Source organism: Anoplophora glabripennis, unplaced genomic scaffold (assembly GCF_000390285.2).
Source record: "Anoplophora glabripennis isolate ALB-LARVAE unplaced genomic scaffold, Agla_2.0 scaffold1148, whole genome shotgun sequence".
Taxonomy (NCBI): domain Eukaryota; kingdom Metazoa; phylum Arthropoda; class Insecta; order Coleoptera; family Cerambycidae; genus Anoplophora; species Anoplophora glabripennis.
The window spans coordinates 89,557-112,490 of NW_019417226.1; the positions used below are offsets into that span (position 1 = coordinate 89,557).

At 31.7% G+C, this 22,934-nt stretch overlaps 2 protein-coding genes across 2 annotated transcripts in view; one reads left to right on the forward strand and one right to left on the reverse strand.

The window, feature by feature from the left end:
• LOC108914545 (tachykinin-like peptides receptor 99D) overlaps positions 1-13,110 on the forward strand; it is a 72,595-nt gene extending 59,485 nt beyond the window's left edge. The window contains exons 8-9 of the mRNA XM_018720375.1: positions 9,165-9,307; positions 13,004-13,110. Coding sequence (XP_018575891.1) covers positions 9,165-9,307; positions 13,004-13,098 — 238 coding nt within the window. The 3' untranslated portion in view covers positions 13,099-13,110. The remainder of the gene's footprint in view (positions 1-9,164; positions 9,308-13,003) is intronic.
• A 6,249-nt stretch (positions 13,111-19,359) lies between these two features.
• Positions 19,360-21,647, reverse strand: LOC108914544 (frataxin, mitochondrial). The gene is made up of 2 exons (XM_018720374.1): positions 21,231-21,647; positions 19,360-21,177 (listed from the first exon to the last, which is right to left on the reverse strand). Exons 1-2 carry the CDS (start codon positions 21,555-21,557, stop codon positions 20,929-20,931), a joined length of 576 nt encoding a protein of 191 aa, XP_018575890.1. The 5' UTR covers positions 21,558-21,647; the 3' UTR covers positions 19,360-20,928.
• Between the last annotated feature and the right edge of the window lie 1,287 nt (positions 21,648-22,934).

Consider the following 22,934-nt stretch of genomic DNA (forward strand, 5'->3'; position numbering starts at 1 on the left):
GCGCCCAGTTCGATCTTGGTACAAGACTGTTCTATGGGTTCCCCGCAGGAAATTAGTTATATTCAAAATCAATCATCTAAGTGAAAACGACTAGTGGAATGAGGAATGAGCAATATCGATCAAATTAAAAATTATGACTAACATTTTTACCTTGGATAATTTTCGTGAATACAGGGTGGTTTCTAAGTTGACTCATATTTTTATAGCGTATAAAACACGTTTAAAAAACATTTTTATTTTTATTATTCATCGTTTTTCAAGAAGCTTAAAATAAAAAACGTTTTAATTTCGAAAATAATATTTATTCCGGTTCTGCCTTGAATTTAAAGAAAATGTGTTGACGTTTAAAAAATAAGTTCTTCATTCGACTCAATAAAAATAAATTACAGGGGTTAAGATCTGCTGACCTGACGAGCCACGCAACTGGCAATCCACGATCTACCCATTTATTAAAGAAACTAATGTAAGAACTTTCGCACATGCAAAATGGACTGGAGCCCCATCTTGAAACAACCACATCTTCATCGTGATATTTAGAGGTATATTTTCTAGAAAACCTGGATGATGACATTGCAAAATTTCCAGATAGTTTTCGTCCATTAAAGGATCCGATATGATAAAAGATCCAACAAGAATACCGTCGACGATAAACCAAACATAAGTATTAGGACAGTTGTTAATTTCATTTCGAATAAATGTAGACTCGTCCATAATCAAAATGTTTCTGATAAATTTTTGGTTCATCCTATTATCACAAAAGACACTCGAAAAACTGAACTCTGTTGGAGTGGTCTTGTGGCTATAAGGCTTGAACTTGTTCCTCATGAAGTGAGTACAACTGACTTTCCCACAATGTTGTCCAAAATTTTTTTTGTCTCAGTTCAACTTAACGTGCAAATTTTCACGTATTTGTTAGATCTCCAACAATAATACTCTTTAAAGATTTTCTGGTTGTCTAAGTCTTTCCACATGTCGTCCAGGATATTTCCGCAAATCGGCGTTGTCTCTGCTCTTTTGCATAATCCGAACAAATGATCGCAGTGAGGAATGAACCCGTGAACTCGGGTGTAGTATTAGCACTCTGACGATTCTCCATAATTAATAACATATCAACTAATCATTATTGTCATAAACATGGGCAATTGCAAGTGAATTATTCAACCAAAGGTCACGGTCAAACTCTACGATAGAACCGATACAAACATACAAGATAAAAAAAAGAAAGACGTTCACAAAATGTTTCTGTACCGTTTATTCTGAATATGCAGGCATTAGCCTGCTAAAATTCTTTGCAAGGCCCAGTTTGATTTTTTTACAACTATATAAGGTTGCAACTAGCTTATTTTGGAGTTATTTAAAAAATAGAATTTGAAAATAATTCTTGTTTTGGGTAATTCTACACGCTTTTAAAAAATATGACTCCACTTAGTAATCACACTATATACCAAGCTGACTTTTTCGGCGACGGCACTATAAAGTATATAGATCACAAAAACAGCATTTCCATCAAACTTCACAAATGGAAAGACAGCCCATACAGTTCGTTCATCCTCGATAATTTTATCCGTCGGCTAAATTTCTCTCGAGCAAAACAGTAAATCTAAGGTTTGTGGACTAACGGGCAAATACGCATTTTACTCTACGAGCAAAATCATCAAATATGAGGTGTATGGAGCCTCTTATTTATTATTGTTTTTCTTTTCATTTATAATTGTTTCTTTTTGTCATTTTTCATATCAGGACTAATATTTGTGTCAAAGTCATGTCGATCGTTTTCTGAAGGTGAAATAAACCAAAAACAAACAAGCATGAACGAACCGAGCGAGCTATTATTGCAATTAATCATTTGTTGTGGGACACATTTGCGAGCGAGCAAACATTATTTGCTCACATCCACTGCTGATCTAGACAGACCGGATAAACAACGATTTCGATTAAATTCCTTCCAGTGATGACACACCTGGATTTAAAATCTTGAGCACAAGCAAACACCAGAGCGTACGAACAAATGTTTGACGTATTTCAGCAAGAAATAAAATCTGGCCTATTTGTAACGAATATAATTTCCTTACTTATCGATAAATTTCTTAAAAGTAAACCTGAGAATATTGCAAAATCGTAAATTGCATCTCTTTAAATATGACTGAAGTATTCAAATCCTTTTCCTACACGATATAGACATTACCTCGTGGTCAATATTCCTTTTCGTTCAATTAAATCATGAAAACATACAATTATGAATATTTGCATTTGATTTTGTTCTTTACTATTTGAATAACTGATACTTTATATAAATTGGAATACAGCAAAAATATTCTAAATGACAAGCACGTTCCAGAAATTAAGAAATAATACTGATTTTGTAAAATGTATTTTATTAAAAATTAAAACGTTATTATGTTACATTACTTTTGTTTTGTTGTACTTCAGTTCCAGAATGTAAACATGTTTTCTTTAATAAAAACCCATATGTTTTCTCAAGTACCCTCTTCGGCAACTTTGCAAATTTTCCCAAGAATATTTGAAATACAGCAAGTTTTATTCTATACTAATATTATAAAGACGAAAGATTTGTATTTTTGTATGTATGTATGTTTGTTACGAATAAACTCAAAAACTACTGGACGGTTTTCGATAATTCTTTCACTATTAGAATGCTACATAGTAACATAGGCTATATTTTTTATATCCCAAAATGTTTAAAATAAACGTCCACCCGCGCGAAGCCGGGACGGGCCGCTTGTATTAAATAAAGTAGTAAAGGCTGCTCTATATTAGGATTCTTATGTTTCACTAAATTTTTCTACACTGTTGGTTTATAATAAATTTCTAATGACCTGCAGCAATAGTAGAAAAATGTGTAAATAATCAAAGTAATGTAATACTATTTGGTACCATATACAGGGTGGCCAAATGAAAACGAAACAGAGCCATTTTCAGAAACTGCGTCAAGATTGTAGAAAAACACTCAGACCCGTCGAATTTAGATTAAAGGGGGACATTCTTTGCTGGTATTTTTTATTTCACCACTTTCACCCCCAAGCAAGGGTGAACATCACCCCAAAATATTTAAATGGCATTGGGGGTTGAGTAATATTTCTTTTGAAAGCTCTTACAATTCTCTTTACAACAGACTTTAAATTTTATAATTCCGCCTAATATTTTGAAAAAAATTTACATTTTAAAATTTAAATTATGTTTAGTTGCTTACTTACTACTTAGTTGATTAAATGTTCAAACTGATGACCGCCCGCTTCCATACAAGAATAAAGATTTTGTTCGAAACGTTCGCGCACATTCCGAAGCATTTCCGGAGTGATTCGACGGCATTCGTCGACGATTCTTTGACGCAAATCTTCCAGCGACGCTGGCTGTGTTTTATAGATTTTACTTTTTAGGTATCCCCACAAAAAGAAATCAAGGGGCGATAAATCCGGTGATCGTGGAGGCCACTCAATGCTGCCTCTTCTCCCAATCCAATTCCGTAGAAAACGTTGGTCCAAATACTGACGGACAATTAACGCATAATGCGGAGGAGCACCGTCCTGTTGAAAAATCAAATGATCTTCATCATACTCTGGAACATTTTCAATAATATCAGTCAAGGCAGGGTCAATAGCGTCTTCCAGTAATTGCAAATACATTTGGCCAGTCAAATTACCAGGTAGAAAAAAAGGACCCACCAGCCGGTCACCGAAAATTCCAGCCCATACATTTAATTTTTCCGGTTGCTGTGTATGCACCTCGTGAAAAACTCTTGGGTTTGAATCGGACCAATAGCGGCAATTGTGACGATTTACCGTCCCGTTCAAGAAAAAACTGCATTCATCAGAAAAACAGATGTTAAAAAGGAACTGTGGATCGTTCCCTGCTCGCTCACTCATTATTTCGCAAAATTGCAAACGGCGGTCATAATCATCCTCATGAAGTTCCTGGACTAAATGTATTTTGTATGGATGGAATTTATTCTTCTTCAAAATGGTTTGTATGCTAGTTCGATTGATCCCAGACACAGATGCCAGCTGCCTCGTACTTAATGTAGGATCAAGATGAACTTGTCCCAAAACTGCAACTTCACTAGCTTCATTAACTATAGGTTTTTCAATTTCTCGTTTTTTATTGGCTACGTTCCCTGTCTCTTGAAATTTTTTTACTAACTCTAGAACATACTTCCTCCTGACATGTCGATCTTGATGTTGTTCATTAAATAGCTGAGCTGTTCTATTCGCACATTTATTGTTCATAAAGTAAAGCGAAATGATATCTACCCTTTCCGCAATGGAATAAACCATAGTGTTTAATTTTCAAAAACACAATTAAATAAACTACCAACCAACGCTTCCAAATAATACTAGAAAATAATTTGGAATCCACTAATTTTACGTTCATTGTGTGTGTATAGCATTCATTTCTGTTTTTTACAATTGTTTTTTTTTACGAAAGTGATAACAAATCGCCAAAAACCAATGTAACGCAAGAAATACTAAATTTATACCATTGGCGTACTTAACTCGAATGACTGACATTTTTACCGTTACTAATTGTTTGTACATAAGTTTCAACTTTAAAATCAAAATTCTTAATAACTATTGGGCGGAATTATAAAATTTGAAGTCTGTTGTAAAGAGAATTGTAAGAGCTTTCAAAAGAAATATTACTCAACCCCCAATGCCATTTAAATATTTTGGGGTGATTCTTATCCTTGCTTGGGGGTGACAGTGGCGGAGTCAAAAATACCAGCAAAGAATGTCCCCCTTTAATCTAAAATCGACGGGTCTGAGCGCTTTTCTACAATCTTGACGCAGTTCCTGAAAATGGCTCTGTTTCGTTTTCATTTGGCCACCCTGTATAGTATATGAATTTGAGTATAGGGTATTTTAAATTGAACTCGATAACATTGCCGTCTCAAAGAGAGAGTGATGATTAAAGCGGGATAAATTCAGTATATAATTTAACGTTAATCGAAAACAAATTATTCTTAAAGCTATCTTCGATCCCCTTTTTGGAGATAAAATTAAACTTTCAGTGAAATGTATCATCTCTATTATTTATAAATGTTATAATGGCCTTACAAATTAAATCATTTCAAGCTTTATTTGCAACCACAATTTAATGTTGGTGTAATTTTTTGTTTGACTTCCAAAAAGTCAACAATTAACTGGATCTGTTTTTTTTTGTTGTATTTCTTTTTTTCATCCCCCTTAACTCGACTAAATCACAAGAATCTTATAAATTGTTTACTTTACTTGTACTAATCCACCAATCGAGGTTATATTATCATAAATCGACGTCTTTTACCCATGGAAAAATATACTGCTATATATACTGCTAATATATACTGAAATATATACTGCTAACTTCAATAACAGTGAAAAATTAACGTACGGCTAATAAAATTATTTTAGCTGGGCTGTTTAAAAAAACTTATACAGAATACCAGTTGTAGTTATTATTTTTAGCGGTAGGGTTAAAATTAATATTTTAACGGGATGGTTAATTTTAACCTATAAGATACAGAATACAGCTGATTAGCCCTTATTATTTTTTTACAATTACAAATTCCGAAAGTTTTAGATACGATACCTACAAAAAAAATTAAAATTCTTCAAACATTTTATTAGTTTTGGTTTCTTATATGATCACGTGTTCTTGAGGATCTCGTCTTTAAGATTCAGGGTGTTAAAATTTAAATAAATATGTTTTTAATGAAATGTCTCAATATACATTTTATGTAAGTGGTCACTGTATTTCGACAAATGAAAAGAATACCACTACAATGAAACAAACCTGTAGTGAAAATATTTTATTCCAATATTAATATCAGTTTAAACTTCCTTCTCATTAATCAAATCATCGGACTTTTGCCAAATTTCTGCTTGTTCGCTCCAAATTTGTATCGGAATTTGTTTTAATTGCATGATAAATCTTGTTACCGGAAGTAGGAAAGTAGATATTGAAAATAGAACAATTCAGTAATGTTTCGAAACAAAATTGTAATAAAGAATGTCCCAAAAGTAAAACAGGATTTGAATATGCATCATTTTAATTCCGAAGAGTTGGCAGTATTGTGCAGAGTCACATGTTGTAATAACTAGTTGCGGTTATACAAAATGTAGCGCTATAATTATAAGACGGGTAAGCGAGTGAAGATTTTTAAAATTCATTACAAGTACGGAGAGTGGGAGTGTGTAGCTGAGACTGTGCGCAAATTACGTGGAAATTTTCAATAGAAGGAACGCCCCGAATGAAACAACTGTGAAAAGATTAGTTGCAAAATTTGAACAAATAGCTTCAGTTGCAGGCAATAAAAAACAGGCCGGCCACGAACCAGCCGTTCAACCGAAAATATTGCTAGGGTGAGACATAGTGTGGCAAAAATTCCCGTAACCTCAATGCGCCGTCGCACAGTGGTCAGAAATCTGAAAAAGCTGGACAAAAGTCCAAAAAGGCTTGCATCATCAGCAAAAGTGGGAACTATATGTTTTTCAGGTCGCTAAAACCGAATTTGCAGTAAAAAATCTCAAATTCTAGATGGCTGATACAAAATGGCCGATATATTACGTTAATTTATAGAATGTAATTGAAATTTCAAGTGCCTCTGGTATTGAGGTCGCGTAAAACATATGTAAGGCCGGAATTTGAGGTTTTTGAGGTAATTAATTATTATTAATAAAGTACGAAAGGCAAATATCTGCGTTATAAGGCATGTATTTGGAATTAATTAAGATTTTTTTCATATTTCGGCCCTAAATTGTTCAATCTATTACCTAAAGAAGTAAAAAATACATCAAATATTAAACTCGTAAAAAAAACTAAAAGAATATATAAAAAAAAATTACGATAAACTTAAAGTGGTTTATGATATATAAATAACAAAATAGATTACTTACTAGCTACTAAAAAATAATTTGTTAATCTCTCATCACTGCTCTCATATTGTATTATGTTGTAGTAGGTTATTTTATACATATTTGAGATGTATGCACAGAACAAGCTAAGCTTAGGTGACTCATCTCAATATGAGATATTACTACACAGTTGATTGATTATTTGTTAGGTTTAGGTTATATACATGTATATGTATTATTATATGTGTCCTATGTTTGTAATAAATTGAATAAATTGAATTGAAAAATTTCTCATTTCGAACGAAACCATTTCTAAATACTATTGAAACTTATTCTTGTTATAAAGCATATTCTAATTATTTAGCTAAGTCTAATACACATGAGTCATTCGCACCGTCATCATCTGTCACATAATTTTCATCTATCTTGCACCTTTTTAAAAAATGTTGATCTAAAATGGTGATTTGCGTTTTTAAATTCTCTTAGAATTTTCCTTTCAAAAATCGAAAAATTTATTTTTCGTGCACGTAATTTTACTGGTACCATGATCCTGTGAAAATGATAAATTTTGAATTGAAAGATCATAGATAATAAGTTCATCTATAATTTTTTTTTTAATAAAACAAGCTTTTAGTGACTATTTTATTTTCGTGTTCTTCTCAGCAAACCCTTTCATCTGATACCCATATCATATTTGATACCATAGGGGTGCATAAAAAATAATAACTGGTCCGACAACTTTGGTAGACCGCCATATTGGATTTAGAATGACATCATAACCAGGCATTGTCATCCAAACTAAACGTGTATGCGAAATTTCAGCTCAATCGATTGGGGAAACTGTTTTAAAATTCATTGCAAGATTTGACCCATACTAACAAGGCAAGTTAAATAAAAGCTTGTAAAGATATGATAAATGGCAAACGAAAAAGGTGTTCATGTTCATAAAAAAAAACAATTTGAATTAGAAACGCTCGTTTGGAACGTGAAGAAACCCTAAAACGCTAGCCATTGTATAACTAAGGCCTCTTACAATAGTAAATCGGCCGTACATGGAGGCACAAAAAATGACTCAGAACCCCAATCCGGAAAAATCCGGTGGTTTTCTCTTTTGATATATGAAATTGAAAATGACACTCCTGTCCGCATTTTCCAACTTTCAATAGTGCAGGATCTCTTGGGATCACAACTATTTCGATAATTTACGATTGATGTGGTTTGAAATCGATGGAAATTGCAAGACGTTTTTGTTAAAACAATAAAAACATTACTACTTACCTCCAGGAACACAACGATTCGTACCCTAGTAAAAATTTGCACGTATTTTCAATTCACCACTTTTTGAGGGGTCAGTGGCAAGTGAAATATGTTAATGTGTCGCAGCATACTTCCAATAGTTGCTGTGGTTTATACACATAGGCCAGTTCTCTGTCACTTTAAAGAACTACGCAGTGACTCCTTCTCTAGAATATTCTGAAGTATTAACGCAAACCAACGACTTTGAAATTTCGACTTTTGTCCAGCTTTTTCGGAATTCCGACCACTGTGCGTCGGTCACTGTAATTAAATTTTTCAAAATGCACAATGCGGAAGATTTTAACAAATGATCTGCATCTTTATTCTTTTCATACAGCCAGCGCTACAATTTGTCTAACAGCAACGTGTTTGCATTTTGTATTTTAGGTATTTATTTGGGTATTCATACACAGTGTTCATTGTAGAAATCCTTAATATTAATATTTTCAATAGAAACATTTGTTACATGTCAATTTTTCCTTTAGGGGGGCAAATTTTGGAAAATATTTTATAATCAAAATCATTCCTCATGAATTTTATCCTCGTACATTTAATTGATAATGGAATTTCTAAGAAAAGAGCTGTCTTCCACTGTATTCGAAAAATGAGCCATTTTTCAATTTGAGTGTTGAATATTTTTTTAAATATAAAATAAGCCAACTATTCTATCAAGTAAATCTAAAATAAGCTGAAATTTTATTTACCTAAAGAATAGCGAAGGGGCACAAGGGTCAAACAATTTAAAATGTTTTCACAAATAATTTTCTTTTGGATTTTTAAGGTTACACTGTATAATTTTAGAAACTTCTTTTATTTAAAAAATAATTGAATATAGACTCATATAGTCAATTCAGGATAGTGGTCAAAATCACCTAAGGGACGCCATGAAGTTATAACATAAACTTAAAAGACCGGCATTTTTAACTATTCTATAAATAACATAAACTTGGTATATTTTAAGTATTTATTATTTTTATGTAGCGGTATGTATAAATCAAACATATTCATTTTTTATTTTAGATTTCGACGAGGTTTCAAACAGATTTTCGTTTGTTTACCGTTCGTTCAAATGAGCCCTGTAGGACTAACCAGAAGAGAAGTTATGACCAGTAAACGTAAATCTTACTCTGGGTCTTCTGATCAAAATCGGATTATTAAGAATGGTATGTACCTTGACAAAAAAATTCTCTACACAATGAAATAGTATAAGTTATAGGTACCATTATATTTATTTGAACATGAACTAATTGTGTGTCGTTAACGTAAAATTATGTACATAAAGTTTCCTGCTAACTAAAAAATTTTAGGATCAAAAATCGACTGGAACAAATGGACTTCACGTCAGGACAGTAGAATCTGTACGTATTTACTCAATGATAAGATAATGTTTGCATTTTGTATTGTTAGAAGGATACTTCAACGAAATGAAAAAATAATGTATATTAGTTTAGCTCCAACTTTGGATTTCCAAAAAAAATCATCAATATCAGTGAATGAAGTTCAGAATGTTAGCATGTATCTGCATGTGTAACTAGTTTCCAGTACAACGAACATAAAATGTTTCTATGGGGTGTCCCAATAGCAATATTTAAAAATTAATGAAGGTTTGGCAGCTACAATTCGCAGTTTTTGTACAAAATATGGTCGAAATAGTGATTTAACTTCATCAACTGTAAAGGCATTAATTAAAAAATTCAGGAAGACTGGATCAATTAGTGATTTAAAACACTCTGGCCGTCTTCAACAAGTCGTTCACAACAAAATATCGAAGCAGTTCGTGAGAGTGTTGCTAAGAGTCCAGGAATATTCAATTCGGTATCGTGGTTAAGAATTTGGACATTTCACGAAGCCTTCTACAGCGTATTCTTGAGAAAGGTGTGTATCTTCATGCCTACAAACTTCAATTTACTCAAGAATTGAAGCAGAATGAAGAGAGTTCGTCGAATAAACTATGGAAACACAAGTGGATGCTGATTTTTCGAATAAAATCATCTTCAGCGATGAAGCTCATTTTCATATTGACGGCGTTATCGACTTAATCAACAAAATTGTTACATTTAGAGTTCAGAAAATGCACGAGTGATTGTTGACAAATAAATGCATCCACAACGTATCACTCTTTGGTGATTTGGTCTTCGAAAATGCGGCTGGTCATGCAATAACAGTTAATGGTGCTAGCTATAGTGACACGATAATTAATCCAGTTTTTTTGCACCTAAATTGCAATTTATAGATGTAGACTACATGTGGTTTCAACAAAACGATGCCACATGCCATACAGCCCGAGACACAATTCGATTACTGCATGACTTATTTCCTGGTCATATAATTTCCCGTTTTGGTAATCAAAATTGGTCGATCGGACCAGATCATGCGATTTAAAGCCATTTCACTTTATTCTTTGGTTTTTTTTTATGTCTAAGGTTTACCAACAAGCTCACGACCATCCACGGCATGAAGGAGAAAACTGAACGAACGTAGTATAAAATTCAGTCGCATTTATGACCATTTCTTGGAAAATTTCGAGAAAAAGTGCCTATGTGCCAGCAAATCCGTGGAATCCATTTACCCGATATGCTATTCCATACATAACTTTTATACTCTATACTTTATGAATCAATAAATAATTTACAATTTTTAATAAAAAAATTGTGTTTTCTATCAAAATAACTTCTTGTGCATTTTGGGACACCCTTTATGAAGCTTATGCTACTGCACTTCCACTTATTCTTTAGAAGAATGAAGGTGAATGGTACAGCATTTATTTTCGCATTTTAAAGCACGTCATAATATTTTTCATCCAATTAATAACCGCACTCCTATGTATAACGTTTATTTAATACCATGTATTAGAAACTAAATAGTCGATATACATCATATTTTCAAATTTTCCTGCATGAAGTACATCCGCAGATACTTAAAATATTGAATCAAATGTTAATGGCAGATTCTACGTCACAAATTTTCAAGAATAGGTCATACAAACATTTGTCAATAATCAATTCATTTACGATGTTAAAAATTGCTGAAAAAATATACTAATAGATGTCGTAATTACCTATAAATATATAAATCATTGTTATTTCGCAAATAACATGCACAGACAAAAATCTGACGTGATGTAGGTATAGACAAAATGCATCTTTTCAGTAAATCAACAGATGTAACATTTATTGTAACTAAATGTTAGCAAAAGATTAAAAGTGTGTAAGAGTATAAGAAATTTCACGTTAAAAAGGTAATTAAAATAGTTCTAGTCTACAGCAGCCCATGCACGTAAAAAAGATGAAGACTCATATGTAGGTCCACTCAATTTAATTTGTTCTGGATCGAAATTTTTAGGCCACTGTTCTAAGTAGTATAGTACCTAGTGAGTATTAGCCTAGGTTGCCCCACAGCTGCCATTATAATGTGCCAAATTCAGCATGAAATATCTTGGATAAAAAGATTTTTTTAATAATATATAAATAAGGTTAACTTTTAAACACCCGTGTGATATATTACAAGCGTTAAGTACTATAAATGACTATAATACAACTAACACTTAACAACTTAACAATGATTTATAACTGGCATTATTCACGCTAAGCAGATTCGAGGGGAGGCGTAGGAATTGTAGAGACAACATAAAGTTGTTCCTGGGTCTTACGTTATTAAACAAAGTTTTAAGATTTACTTAATAAATATCGCCCTGCGATAGAAGTACCTACCTACCCTTAACTGAACCAAATAAAAAAAAATAAACATTTTTCTTATTTCTTGTGAGATTTTCCTCATTCACTTGAAAATTGTTATTTCAAACATTAAAATATATACTACTTTATTAATAATAATTCACTAATTCGTGCTCGTCCGGCTCTATCTAGTTACCTCGTAAAACAAATTTGTAATGAAATAGTGTATATTATAAGTACAATATTTCTCTTAAAATGATTTAAAACAATAGGTCAAAATTTTATATACGAGGTCTGTTCAGAAAATAACCGAACTTTATTTTTTAAACTTTATTTTTAATTTTATACAATATTGATCCTTATCTCTTTCAAAGTACTCCTCTCCTTCCCAGTAGTGTTTCCATTTCCCAAAGCAGTCCATCATTTGAAATAGCCTTTAAAGCTGTGACACATTTGCTTTGATGTCATAAATAGTCTGAAAACGGCGTCCTTTCAGCAGTGATTTTAATTTTGAAAATAAGAAAAAATCACAAGTAGAACCTTTGCCAATCCATTGTGATGACTGAACTTTTGTCTCAATGTCGTAGCCGTAAACTCAGCTTTCGTCTCCCGTTATGATCCTTTGAATAAATGTTTCATCATCATTGGACTGTTCAAAAGTTGAAAAGTTTCCGTTAAAGTTTTCCCCAGTTTTAAGCAAAATATTAGGTAGCTTCGTTGTTCCAGAAAATAGCACATTTCAAAAATCGTCACTAATACTTAAACACGTTGCACTCAAGTAACAAAACTAAATGAGATATCAACCATCCAAGACCATCTAGTTACAGAGGCGGTTATGCGTAGCGCAATGCTGCCAATCGCATGTTACTAAATATCTTCATTAGCGCGTAATTCAAAAGTTTCGGTTACTTTCTGAACACAACTCATAATATAAATTTGCTTTGACAGTGTGCACAATATTTGGGTAGATATATTTATTGACCCTCCACAATGGAAACAGTACATATTTCAGCTTTGCCGCTATTAAATTTCCACAGGTTGTCAAAAAATAAGGGGAAAAAAATTGTTAAAATACAATTTTCGAAAATCATTTCACAGATCAACCTGAAAATTGTATATTCAAAAAACTTTCTCGATACTTATCTGCTTTAATAGGAAGGTATAAAATTTGTTTTCCCATTTCAGGAACTATAAGCAGCTTCATGTATGACAACGGAACTCCACCTGGAACGAGTTCTACAAGAATTACTAGCCAGACATTCCTGAATAAGATATTCTAATCACTGAAAGGAGCAGTGGTTTGGTTTCTCATTAGAACGGCTATAATCTTTGCCAAGGTATGCTGTATCCGGTTAAAAACAGAGATGAAAATTTTCCTCCAGTCATTTAAATCATTCACTAGTTTCTGTGTGAAGATGATGCTCCTACTTTATAAAAAATGATGTAAATAATTTCAATATGTATTAATAAAATGTTGTTTGTAATGCCTAATGCTGCTGGCAATAGATAACAATTGTAGAATCTTTTATAATCTGTTTCTTTAAAAGGGTTCCTAATTTTATTACTTTTAAAGTAAATAGAAACAATTTTAAATTTTTATTTTTTTGTATGTTTTTATTCATGTGTATCGCCTAATAATATATTTTAATCTGTATGTATACGACCTTTTAAATTGGGTACTGTTAATAGTTATCAGCAATTTTGTTTAGTAAAACTTGGAGGAATATTTATTTATGTTATTATTTATATCAGATATGTTTAGTAATAATATACCTATGTATAATAATAATAGTTAATTCGATGTATTCGATAACTATCTACATAATTTTTTTGAAGACTAAGTATATTTATTATAAGAACGTGGAAAAAATCTAAAAACTTATACTTTTATATATGCATTTTGGATTAATTTATCGAGAAAATAAATTTCGTTAAAAATGAAACAAATTCACATAATTATAATACGTAGATACAAAAATCTACCTTTGAGCATTTTCTAAAAAATAAAAAAATGTGTTGGACAAACCGCATTTAAAGTGTGGCTATGGAACATTTGCATTTTGTTTGGCTACACTAAGTAACTCGACTGAATTGGTATAGTGAGGATATAAAAAACATAATTAAATATAAAAGTACCTTTTATTTTATTTAATAAAAAACGTCATAAAGAATGAAAATTTCACCGAACATTGTATGTCATGAAGCTGCTCTTCGTCATTATTACAGACGCATACGTCACCGTCTTCAATATCATTATCTTCTTGAATATTATCTTGTTGATTTTGGTTATAACCATTATTAGAAAAAATTGGTTGTAGTCATGAGTGAACTCTCAGAGGATCGGCGACCCAATTTGAACCAGACAATTCGACTAGCAGTTTTGAAAGACTCAAAAGTTTTTTTTGGTTTATTTTGACTTTGGAGTGCCACATCCGGTAACTGTATAATTCCCAGCTTCCTTCCACCTCTTAATGATGTTTGAGACTTTTTGGATGGATCGTCATTTCTGTAAAATAACTCGATCTTGAGCAAAATGTCGGATTAATTTTTTGATCTCTTAATAATAATCCTTTAGACACACTGATCCCTTCAATTTTCTTTAATGAAATCAACACAGCCTTTATATCTGAAACAATCCAGTCCATAAGTACCAAGCTTTTGACCGTGACCCTTCTTGGAGTAAATGTCATAGTATTTTGTAGGAGACTTGATTGCACTATAAGACCGTGTAAATTTTTCTATTTGTCCGAAAACACGGTCTGCTTGCAAATAAGAATGCTCACCGGAAATATCACCACCACAGATTCAATAGTTTTCGGGACATATCTACACAACCATAGCATACCTATGTGCATCAAGTGCGTTTTTTATTTTGTCAGACACAACTATCCGCTTACCCTTACTTGCTTGATACCTGGCCCAATGTTTATTAAGAAAATCGTGTAAAGCAGAACTTATTTCTGCAGATCCACGTTTTGCCTGATGTTCCATCCAAATGTAGAATACTGGTTGTTAAATATAATGTCCGCATTCAAAGGACAAACTGCAATTAGTTTATCTTTCATTCTTGGACATATTGCATATACAGGTTCGGAAAGTCCCCATGGTACATCGGCCGCCGTTACGTCAGAGCGATAAAGTAAGTCGTAGAAATCCGTGCGATAGACAAGGGTAACCATCCTTATTGAAGACGTTTCTTAATCTGAATAGTCACTCCCACTTCTAACCCGAAACGGGCCAGATTATGAAACGTCTTCACTATAGCCATCCTTGTCTATCGCACGGATTTATTTCCTTTACTTTGTCGCTCTCATGTAAAGGCAGATGGACCATGTGGATTTTCCAGCCCTGTCAAAGGTGTTTTCATTACATGGGACAAAATGTTTTTAGTATGTTTTTCTACCTTCTCAGATTGTCGCGCCACCTTTGGTTGAAAATTTCAAATAATGGGCAAAATGCTTATAGAAAGTCTGCTCCTCAAATAACGGTTAGATGCATCTTGAAGTAGCTGGTGATTTTAAATTGAAGACTTTTTGAACGTTATCTTTTATAAGTAATTTTAAAATAATAATGCAACAATTCAAATAAATGTGTAGCATATATTCTTAAATTTTGGGAACTCGCACATTGAATAGTGATTAAGATATATTAAGATATTTTTTACAAATTGAAGTTAGCAATTAGGTAATTAATCAGAATAAATTTAAACATACATTTACAGTGACAATTAAAAATAAAAAGTACCTAGGTAGGTTCCTTTTATCTAATCAAATTGCAGATTGATAACTTTGGAATATAATTAGATGATTGTGTCTTATTATCAGCAGTATTAGATTAACATGAGTGTAAATATATTTTCAATCACATGATAAATTTTATATCTGCAACAGATAAAAACAAATATGAAAAATTTTACTGTTTTATTGCATTTTGTCTCATTTATTTAAAAAAAAAAGAAAACATATCAAAACAGTTCCCATAGTTCTCATCAGACATGTTATATTAGTTAGGAATTTATTATTTTTCAGACAATTTATACTTACATAACAATGGTAGTAGGAACTAAAATGTAAGCTGAAATATCTACATTTTTAATGTTACTTTTTACAAATAGTGTGGAAGAAAATTATGGAATAATTTTTTTAAACAGAACTATAATTTTCGGCCAGTTTCTTTCCAAATTCAACAACATACAATTTACAATTTACTCATAATATTGATACTGTTTTGTTATATTGATCACATTACAAAAGGATCTTAATTTTTAAAACAATTTAATAAAATTAATTAAATCTCAAAATTATACCATTTTCTAAGCTATTGAAAGTTCTCGCTTTACATTTACATTTCTGAAGTTATTAACCTTAATTCAGTAGGGATTATCAATATTGTATCAAAATTAATGGAAATATCCCACCCATTCACATATTACTACAAATCATCTTTTTGTTGTTTATCTCAAGAAAGAAAATTAAGTTTTCTATATTAAAAAAATTTCGATGAGAAACTGTAGTTAAAATACAATATCATGAATCTTTTTCATTTCTTTATTTATTCCATATTTCCATACCCTATAAAAACTATAAGAAAATAAACATACATTTTGGGATATCTTATTAAGATCAACTTACTCGAAAATTAATAAATTTATGAAACTTTAATACTGTATATCATTTATTTAAAAAAAAAGTGAGATAAAGTGATGAACGTGTAATATAGACGATAATTGTTATTTTTATACTCCTGTAAACATTCAAATTCTATACTGCATGCAATATATCATATATTCACAACTAAAACCAATGGAAAAATTGTAAATACAATTAATTAACATCTGTACCACGTATTTTATTACTCCAACAATTACCTATATCAATACACTTATAATTTTTCAATTACAACAAATTTAAAAAACTGTCATTTTATCATATTTCTGTACATTACATCAATTTTTCAATCTACCAAATTTGTCAAAATCCCAATTTTTAATGTGCCATAATTGCGGGATCTATTTTTTTTATCCTAAAAAATAAATGAGGAATAAAAAAATCCTTTTATCCTCGTAGTCCCTGAATTTTTCCATTTCTACTATACGTAATATAAGTAAATTTCAGTATCAATTTCAATCTTTAAGTCATATTTACGGGATCTACAATTTTGTTTCTTTTTGACAAATAAAAATATCATTTGGCCCTCATAGCCTCCTATTTTTTCCATGTCCACCATATATATCATTCCGTTTTTTCTTTTTAATTTAATTTGCTTTATTTTATATGGCATATGACAATTTCTGTTGTGAAAATTTAAAGAAGGAAAATAATACGTAAATTTTCATTTCCAATAATCTGTATCTGTTTTCGGCCACATTACAATGGGATATTATTTTTTACTTTATATCGGGTAGAAGAAGTGGACAATTTATATATTTATTACTTACAAAATTATGTTAGGCCAACATATGACTAGAATAAATATTAAATGCAAAAAAAAACAAGAACAAAACAAGTGGCATGAAAGTTATGTCATTATTGCACAAGATAAATGATTTTATCTCACTAGTTTAGTTTCTATCAATCCCACAAATCCCATACATATTTGCGATAGACAAAAAAAAAAATATATTTTTAAGCTTACAAAAATCTCATTTTTCAAATTATCGGCTCTTCTTGCACCAGGGTCTTATAATTTGTGGCAAATATATCTATAATAAAAAATTGTCTAGTTGTAATTTGTTTTTGTAGTACTAATTGGCATTTGAGTGACATGAATGTTGTGAGTCGTGATTTGATCATTTATTTTTTTTTATTAAATTCTCAATTATATGTATAAAACTAATAAATTACGTGATACTTTAGGAAAAGTTTTATTAACTTTCAAATAAAATAACAATACCTATTATTTCAAAAAATTTATCAAAACAAATATGAAATAATAAAACAATTTAAATAGTTAATTTACAATGCACTTGCACATTAAATTGTAAAGTAAAATATAAATAAAATATAATAAAAGTCAAATCTCTGTACTTTCATATTTTTTTCAGTTAAGAATTTTATTATAATTAAAACTAAAGTGTGATGGCTGGTGAAAATCAAAATGTTATACAGGGTGTCCCGAAATTCATGCAACAAAATTTGGTCACAAATTCTTAAGACAAAATTAGGGGACCTGAATTTTTTATTTTTGCCAAGTGGCCCCTTCTTTCGGAGTTACAGCCCCCTGAAGTCCGCCCCTAAGAATAATCTTTTTTTTATATCTCAGAACCCTGTTGTACGAAAATCACTAAATTTGGTACACAGGGGTTTTATGACATGTGGAATCTGATGGTACAACGTTTTTTGGCGGAGAACCCCCTTAAGACAATTTTTTGTGGGCCCCCTTGTCTTTGGAGTCAAAAAAATTTGGTCGCATATTTAAATTTCTTAAAAATTATCAGTCCACTAGAAAGCCATTAAATTTAGAAACTTTTTGTCTCTATACGTTTTTTGTAAAACGCAATGTTTTCAAGAAAAATGTCAAAATGTGACCGAATGCATATCATGATTTGCCATTTTTCTCAAAAACATTGCGTTTTACGAAACAAATATCAAGAGACAAAAAAGTTTCTAAATTCAATGGCTTTCTAGCTAACTAATAATTAAAAAAAAATCAAATTTGTAACCAAATTTTTCTGGTTCCAAAGACAAGGGGGCCCACGAAAAAGTGTCATAAAACCCCTATGTACCAAATTTAGTGATTCTCGTACAACATGGTTTTGAGATATAAAAAAGACTTCCTAGGGGCAGATTTCAGGGGGCTGTAACTCTGAAAGAGGGGGTCAGTTGGCAAAAAGAAAAAATACGGGTCCCCCTAAATTTGTCTTAAGAATCTATGACCAAATTTTGTTGCATGAATTTCGGGACACCCTGTATTAAGATTATGTGCGAGACTTATATCGGTTCTTTAAGAGATGAAATACAGGGTGTTCCTAAATAAGTGTCACAACGGAAAACTGTAAATTCCTCTTGAAAAGAGAAACATTTTTTTCCTCTTCCAATTTTCTCTCCGGGCTTTCGTTTTCGAGATACACAGCATCAAAACTTTTTTTCAGATTTTTGACAATATATTGGAAACCGTTTGAACTACAAGACTGAGCATTTATACACACATTACCACTATTAATAGATATTATAAAAAGTAATTTTTCTTGAAAACGGTTGACTTTAGAGCAATCAACCAATAGAACTCCTTTTGAGTAAAATTCATTGGCGCTTCAGAATTTGCTGTCAAATGTTAATTTTTCCAATGGCGTAAAAGTTAGGGGGGAAAACCCTTACGATACCTTAAAATCTCCACCACTGCCAAGTTCGATGAATTCGAGAAGGGTGTGAAAAAGTAGCACACAAACTCAGTCCTGTAGTTCAAACGGATCCTAAGATATTGGCAAAAAATTTAAAAAAATGGAAGTTTTGCCACCGCTTATCTTGAAAACGGTAGCCCGGAGAGAAAAATGGAAGAGGAAAAGAATGTTTCTTTTTTCAAGAGGAATTTACAGTGTTCCGTTGCGACACTTATTTAGGAACACCCTGTATAAACCTGTAGAGCTTCTGGGATAAAAAAATTTTAACAAAATAATCACAATAAGAGTTCTAACCCGAGATCTCAAAAAGGGTTATTTATTTAGTGGCCAGCAAAGTATTCGTACAGGAGAGCATGCAATGGTACAATGATCTGTTATCACGTAAATAATGTTTACACGATGACAGCAGTACATCTACAAATTACTTAGAACAACACCTCTTTAGTAATGTTATTATTAATGAAAAGTTCAGAAGCTAGTAGGAAATAAATAGAATAATATTTTAAATGATCCAGAAGGTATATTGCAAAAGTATTCGTACAGCAGCTTTTTCAGTAAGCAGTAATCGAACGCAGCTGGATTTAACTGGTTGCTGCCAGCATGGACACGCCGATGGACCTCTTTTTATATTCTGGTACTCTTGAAGCAGTTCAGTTTACAGTTTACATGGGTCTGGACAGAAAGGAAAAGAAACAACAATTGCCGAAAGAAATATAATATTAAGATTACGTAGCTGATAGAAATAGCAAAAGCTGTGCTGTCAAATGAAGCCATTCAACTGTTCAGTACATCATCAAGCGATTTGATAAGGGAAACAACATCGAAAATAAAAGTAGAAACGGACATCCGAAACTACTTACTGTAGAGCGGAACCTTAACTTATTGGAAATAATCCACGATTAAATACACCCGCAGTAACTAGGAAAGTAGGAGAAGCTTCTAATAAAACAGTTACTCCGGATACAATTCGCTGTACATTAGTGCTACAAACATATAGAAAGGTTTAGATTTTGCAAAAGTTATATCATCAAAAATCCTGATTTCTGGAATAAAGTAATTTTCTCTCACGAGTTGAAATTTAATATCGTATCAAACGGACAAATACGCATAAGGAAAGAACTAAACGAAAAACTGAATCCCAAGAATTTGCAATCTACATGGAGGAATGAGATATTGGAAAATTAGTAATAATAGAGGGTATTATGGATAAGCATTCCGAAAGAAAATTTAAAAGAAACTGCCAATTTGCTAGGAATAGGCAGTAATTACTATTTCCAGCAGGACAATGACCCAAAGCATACATCATATGTAGTAAGTCAGTGGATTACGTTCAATATACCCCATATCCTTGCTACACCTCTTCAAAATCCGGATCTTAACCCCATCGAAAAATGGGATGAAAGTTGGCTTTGGCTCCATCCATAGTATACCGTCAAATCTATGATCGGTACAGATCATTTATGTGTCGCATGCTATTCTGTACAAATACTTTTGCTGGAAAATTTATATAAAATTAAAAAAAAAACTGATTATATCTATAAGTAGCAAGGTATTGCAATATATGTGCAATTCTTCTTGACATCTCAGGGTTAAAAATGCCTATTTAAATTTTTTAATTCGCAAAATTTATACAAAATTTTTTCATTATAAAAATTTCCTGTGGGCTTAGAAATCATCATCTAAAAAATTAGGTATATGGTTTCCAGGCTGTAATGTTACAAAATTTCATTTGTTTAGATTTTAGTTTAAATTAGACAAATCACATATAAACTTAAACTTTTGAATGTAAACATTTTGAAAGGTCTACTTTTTCTCCTAGAATTGTCGATAATTCATTTTGGAGCAATCTGTGCAGAGGTACCATATCATGTTTATAAATCCAATAATTTCCATTAACAACAAAGTCATATCTCTTAGGTCCTGATACAGGAGAACTAAGCCAAATTTGTCTATTCGGAGATTGCCTATTTATTACGTAAGTACCTAATTTATTACCTAAACTGACTGTCAAAACACCATCCTATAAGAAAATTCTAATTAATGATTAAATATTTAATAGAAATAAATACCTACACTATATGATACATCAGCATTTTTTAATGTCTCCTTCCTTTCCATAAGCTCCTCAAAGAATTCCGTTAGAGATTCAAGAGTTTCTTCACATACCTTTTCAAAAACATTGCTGTCTACTAATGCTTCTGAATCTGGCACTACAGTTGCATATGACTTTACACAAGGCATTGTAAAGTGGTGCAAACATGTTTGAGCAGCTACATTAGAGATATTGTTAAAATTATTATGAATAGGTTGCCTGCTTTCCCAACTGAAAGTACTCAGTCTTATTTTTCTTAAATATCTTCCGAAAATATATTGAAAATGTATAATTTTCTGAAAATTCATTCTTAATTAAGAAGTTTTTGAATGAATGTCTTTTAGGTTTTCATATTTAAAAATTAATTTCTAATAATCTACTACTTCTAGAATTTTGAGGTTATTTAATATTCTTCTTCTTCTTCCATCAGTTCCATCTTCCATCTTGATTACAAAACCAAGCTTCACGCCAGAGTTGCCAGCATGGAGAGTACATAAGGAGCCCGAACTCCATGTAAACAAAAATCTTACAAAAATAAGAGGGCGCTAGTGTTCCATATGTCCCATATGTAGAGAGGGGGATAAAAAAGTGGCAGTTGCCGCAGTTTGAATTATAAATCAATCTTGTCATTTTTGTGATGTGTTAAAAATTTTAAAATAAATAATGTAAGCTACCTTGAATGATATAAATCATGAAAATATGTCATTCCGGATTGTAATTAAACTAAATAGATAATAAAAAATATCAACTCTATGAGAAGAATTTGGTGTTCGTAGAAAGAAACTAGGTTTCAAGGAATCTATGACGTGATCTTGTTAATATTAACCTATAAGTAAGATTTATGTTTTTGATAATTACTTTGTTAAAGATTTTAGTTTAATGTTAGTAAAAAATAGTCACATTTTATACAGGAAGTTGCCTTTAAAAAAATAGTAATTCTTGTATTATTAATATGGAATTTTTACTTGTGGTAATAAAAAATAGAATAATAAAAAACTCGGTGTTTTAAATAAACTTTTTAAAATATTACAGATGTCCGATTTTGAGTCCAGTGATTCAGATGACTTATTAGACGCATTGTCCAGCTTGAGTGATGATGAAATAGATTTACTCTAAGAAACAGAAACAGTAAAAAATAAGAACTACTTTGAAATTACCGTACCTGAATATAGTGGCCAAGTTTTTTTTAACATTTACGTGTTAGCAACAGGGAAGTAGCTAACAGAATTGAAGAAAAATTTGCCATTTCTGATTATTTCACCCATGATTCTGGTAAATTTTGCATTGCCTTCAGCTCTACAACAACCAGAAAAGGTACATACTTGCTAAGTAACTTGCCTCCACAAATAATAATAGAATGGCCGAGATAATGAGGCAGTTGTAATCGAACAATATTTTGCCCAATATGAATTTCCAGATGTTATAAGAATAATTGATGGAAAAGGAATTCATATAAGATAGAGTATATGACAATCCATATTTTTTTGAAAACTGACCATGGAAAATCGATACATTATAGTTGGACAATTCAGTTCAGAGCGAACAGCCGAGCTGAGCGGACGTGTTTGTTTGTGAGGTGAAGTGCATTGCAACGATCAAGATCTACCTGCCTTTATTAAGGCTACCTGGAGAGAATCCCTTTCTTTCCTTTTAATCACCGACCTAATCCCCGGCTTAAGCATAGA

Bases quoted from the DNA above. Each gene is read 5' to 3' on its own strand.
- LOC108914544 (XM_018720374.1), bottom strand. From the start codon at position 21,557: ATGAATTTTCAGAAAATTATACATTTTCAATATATTTTCGGAAGATAT. The intron at 21,178-21,230 runs GTAGGTATTTAT...ATTTTCTTATAG, and splicing joins ATGCTGATGTATCATATAGT to GATGGTGTTTTGACAGTCAG.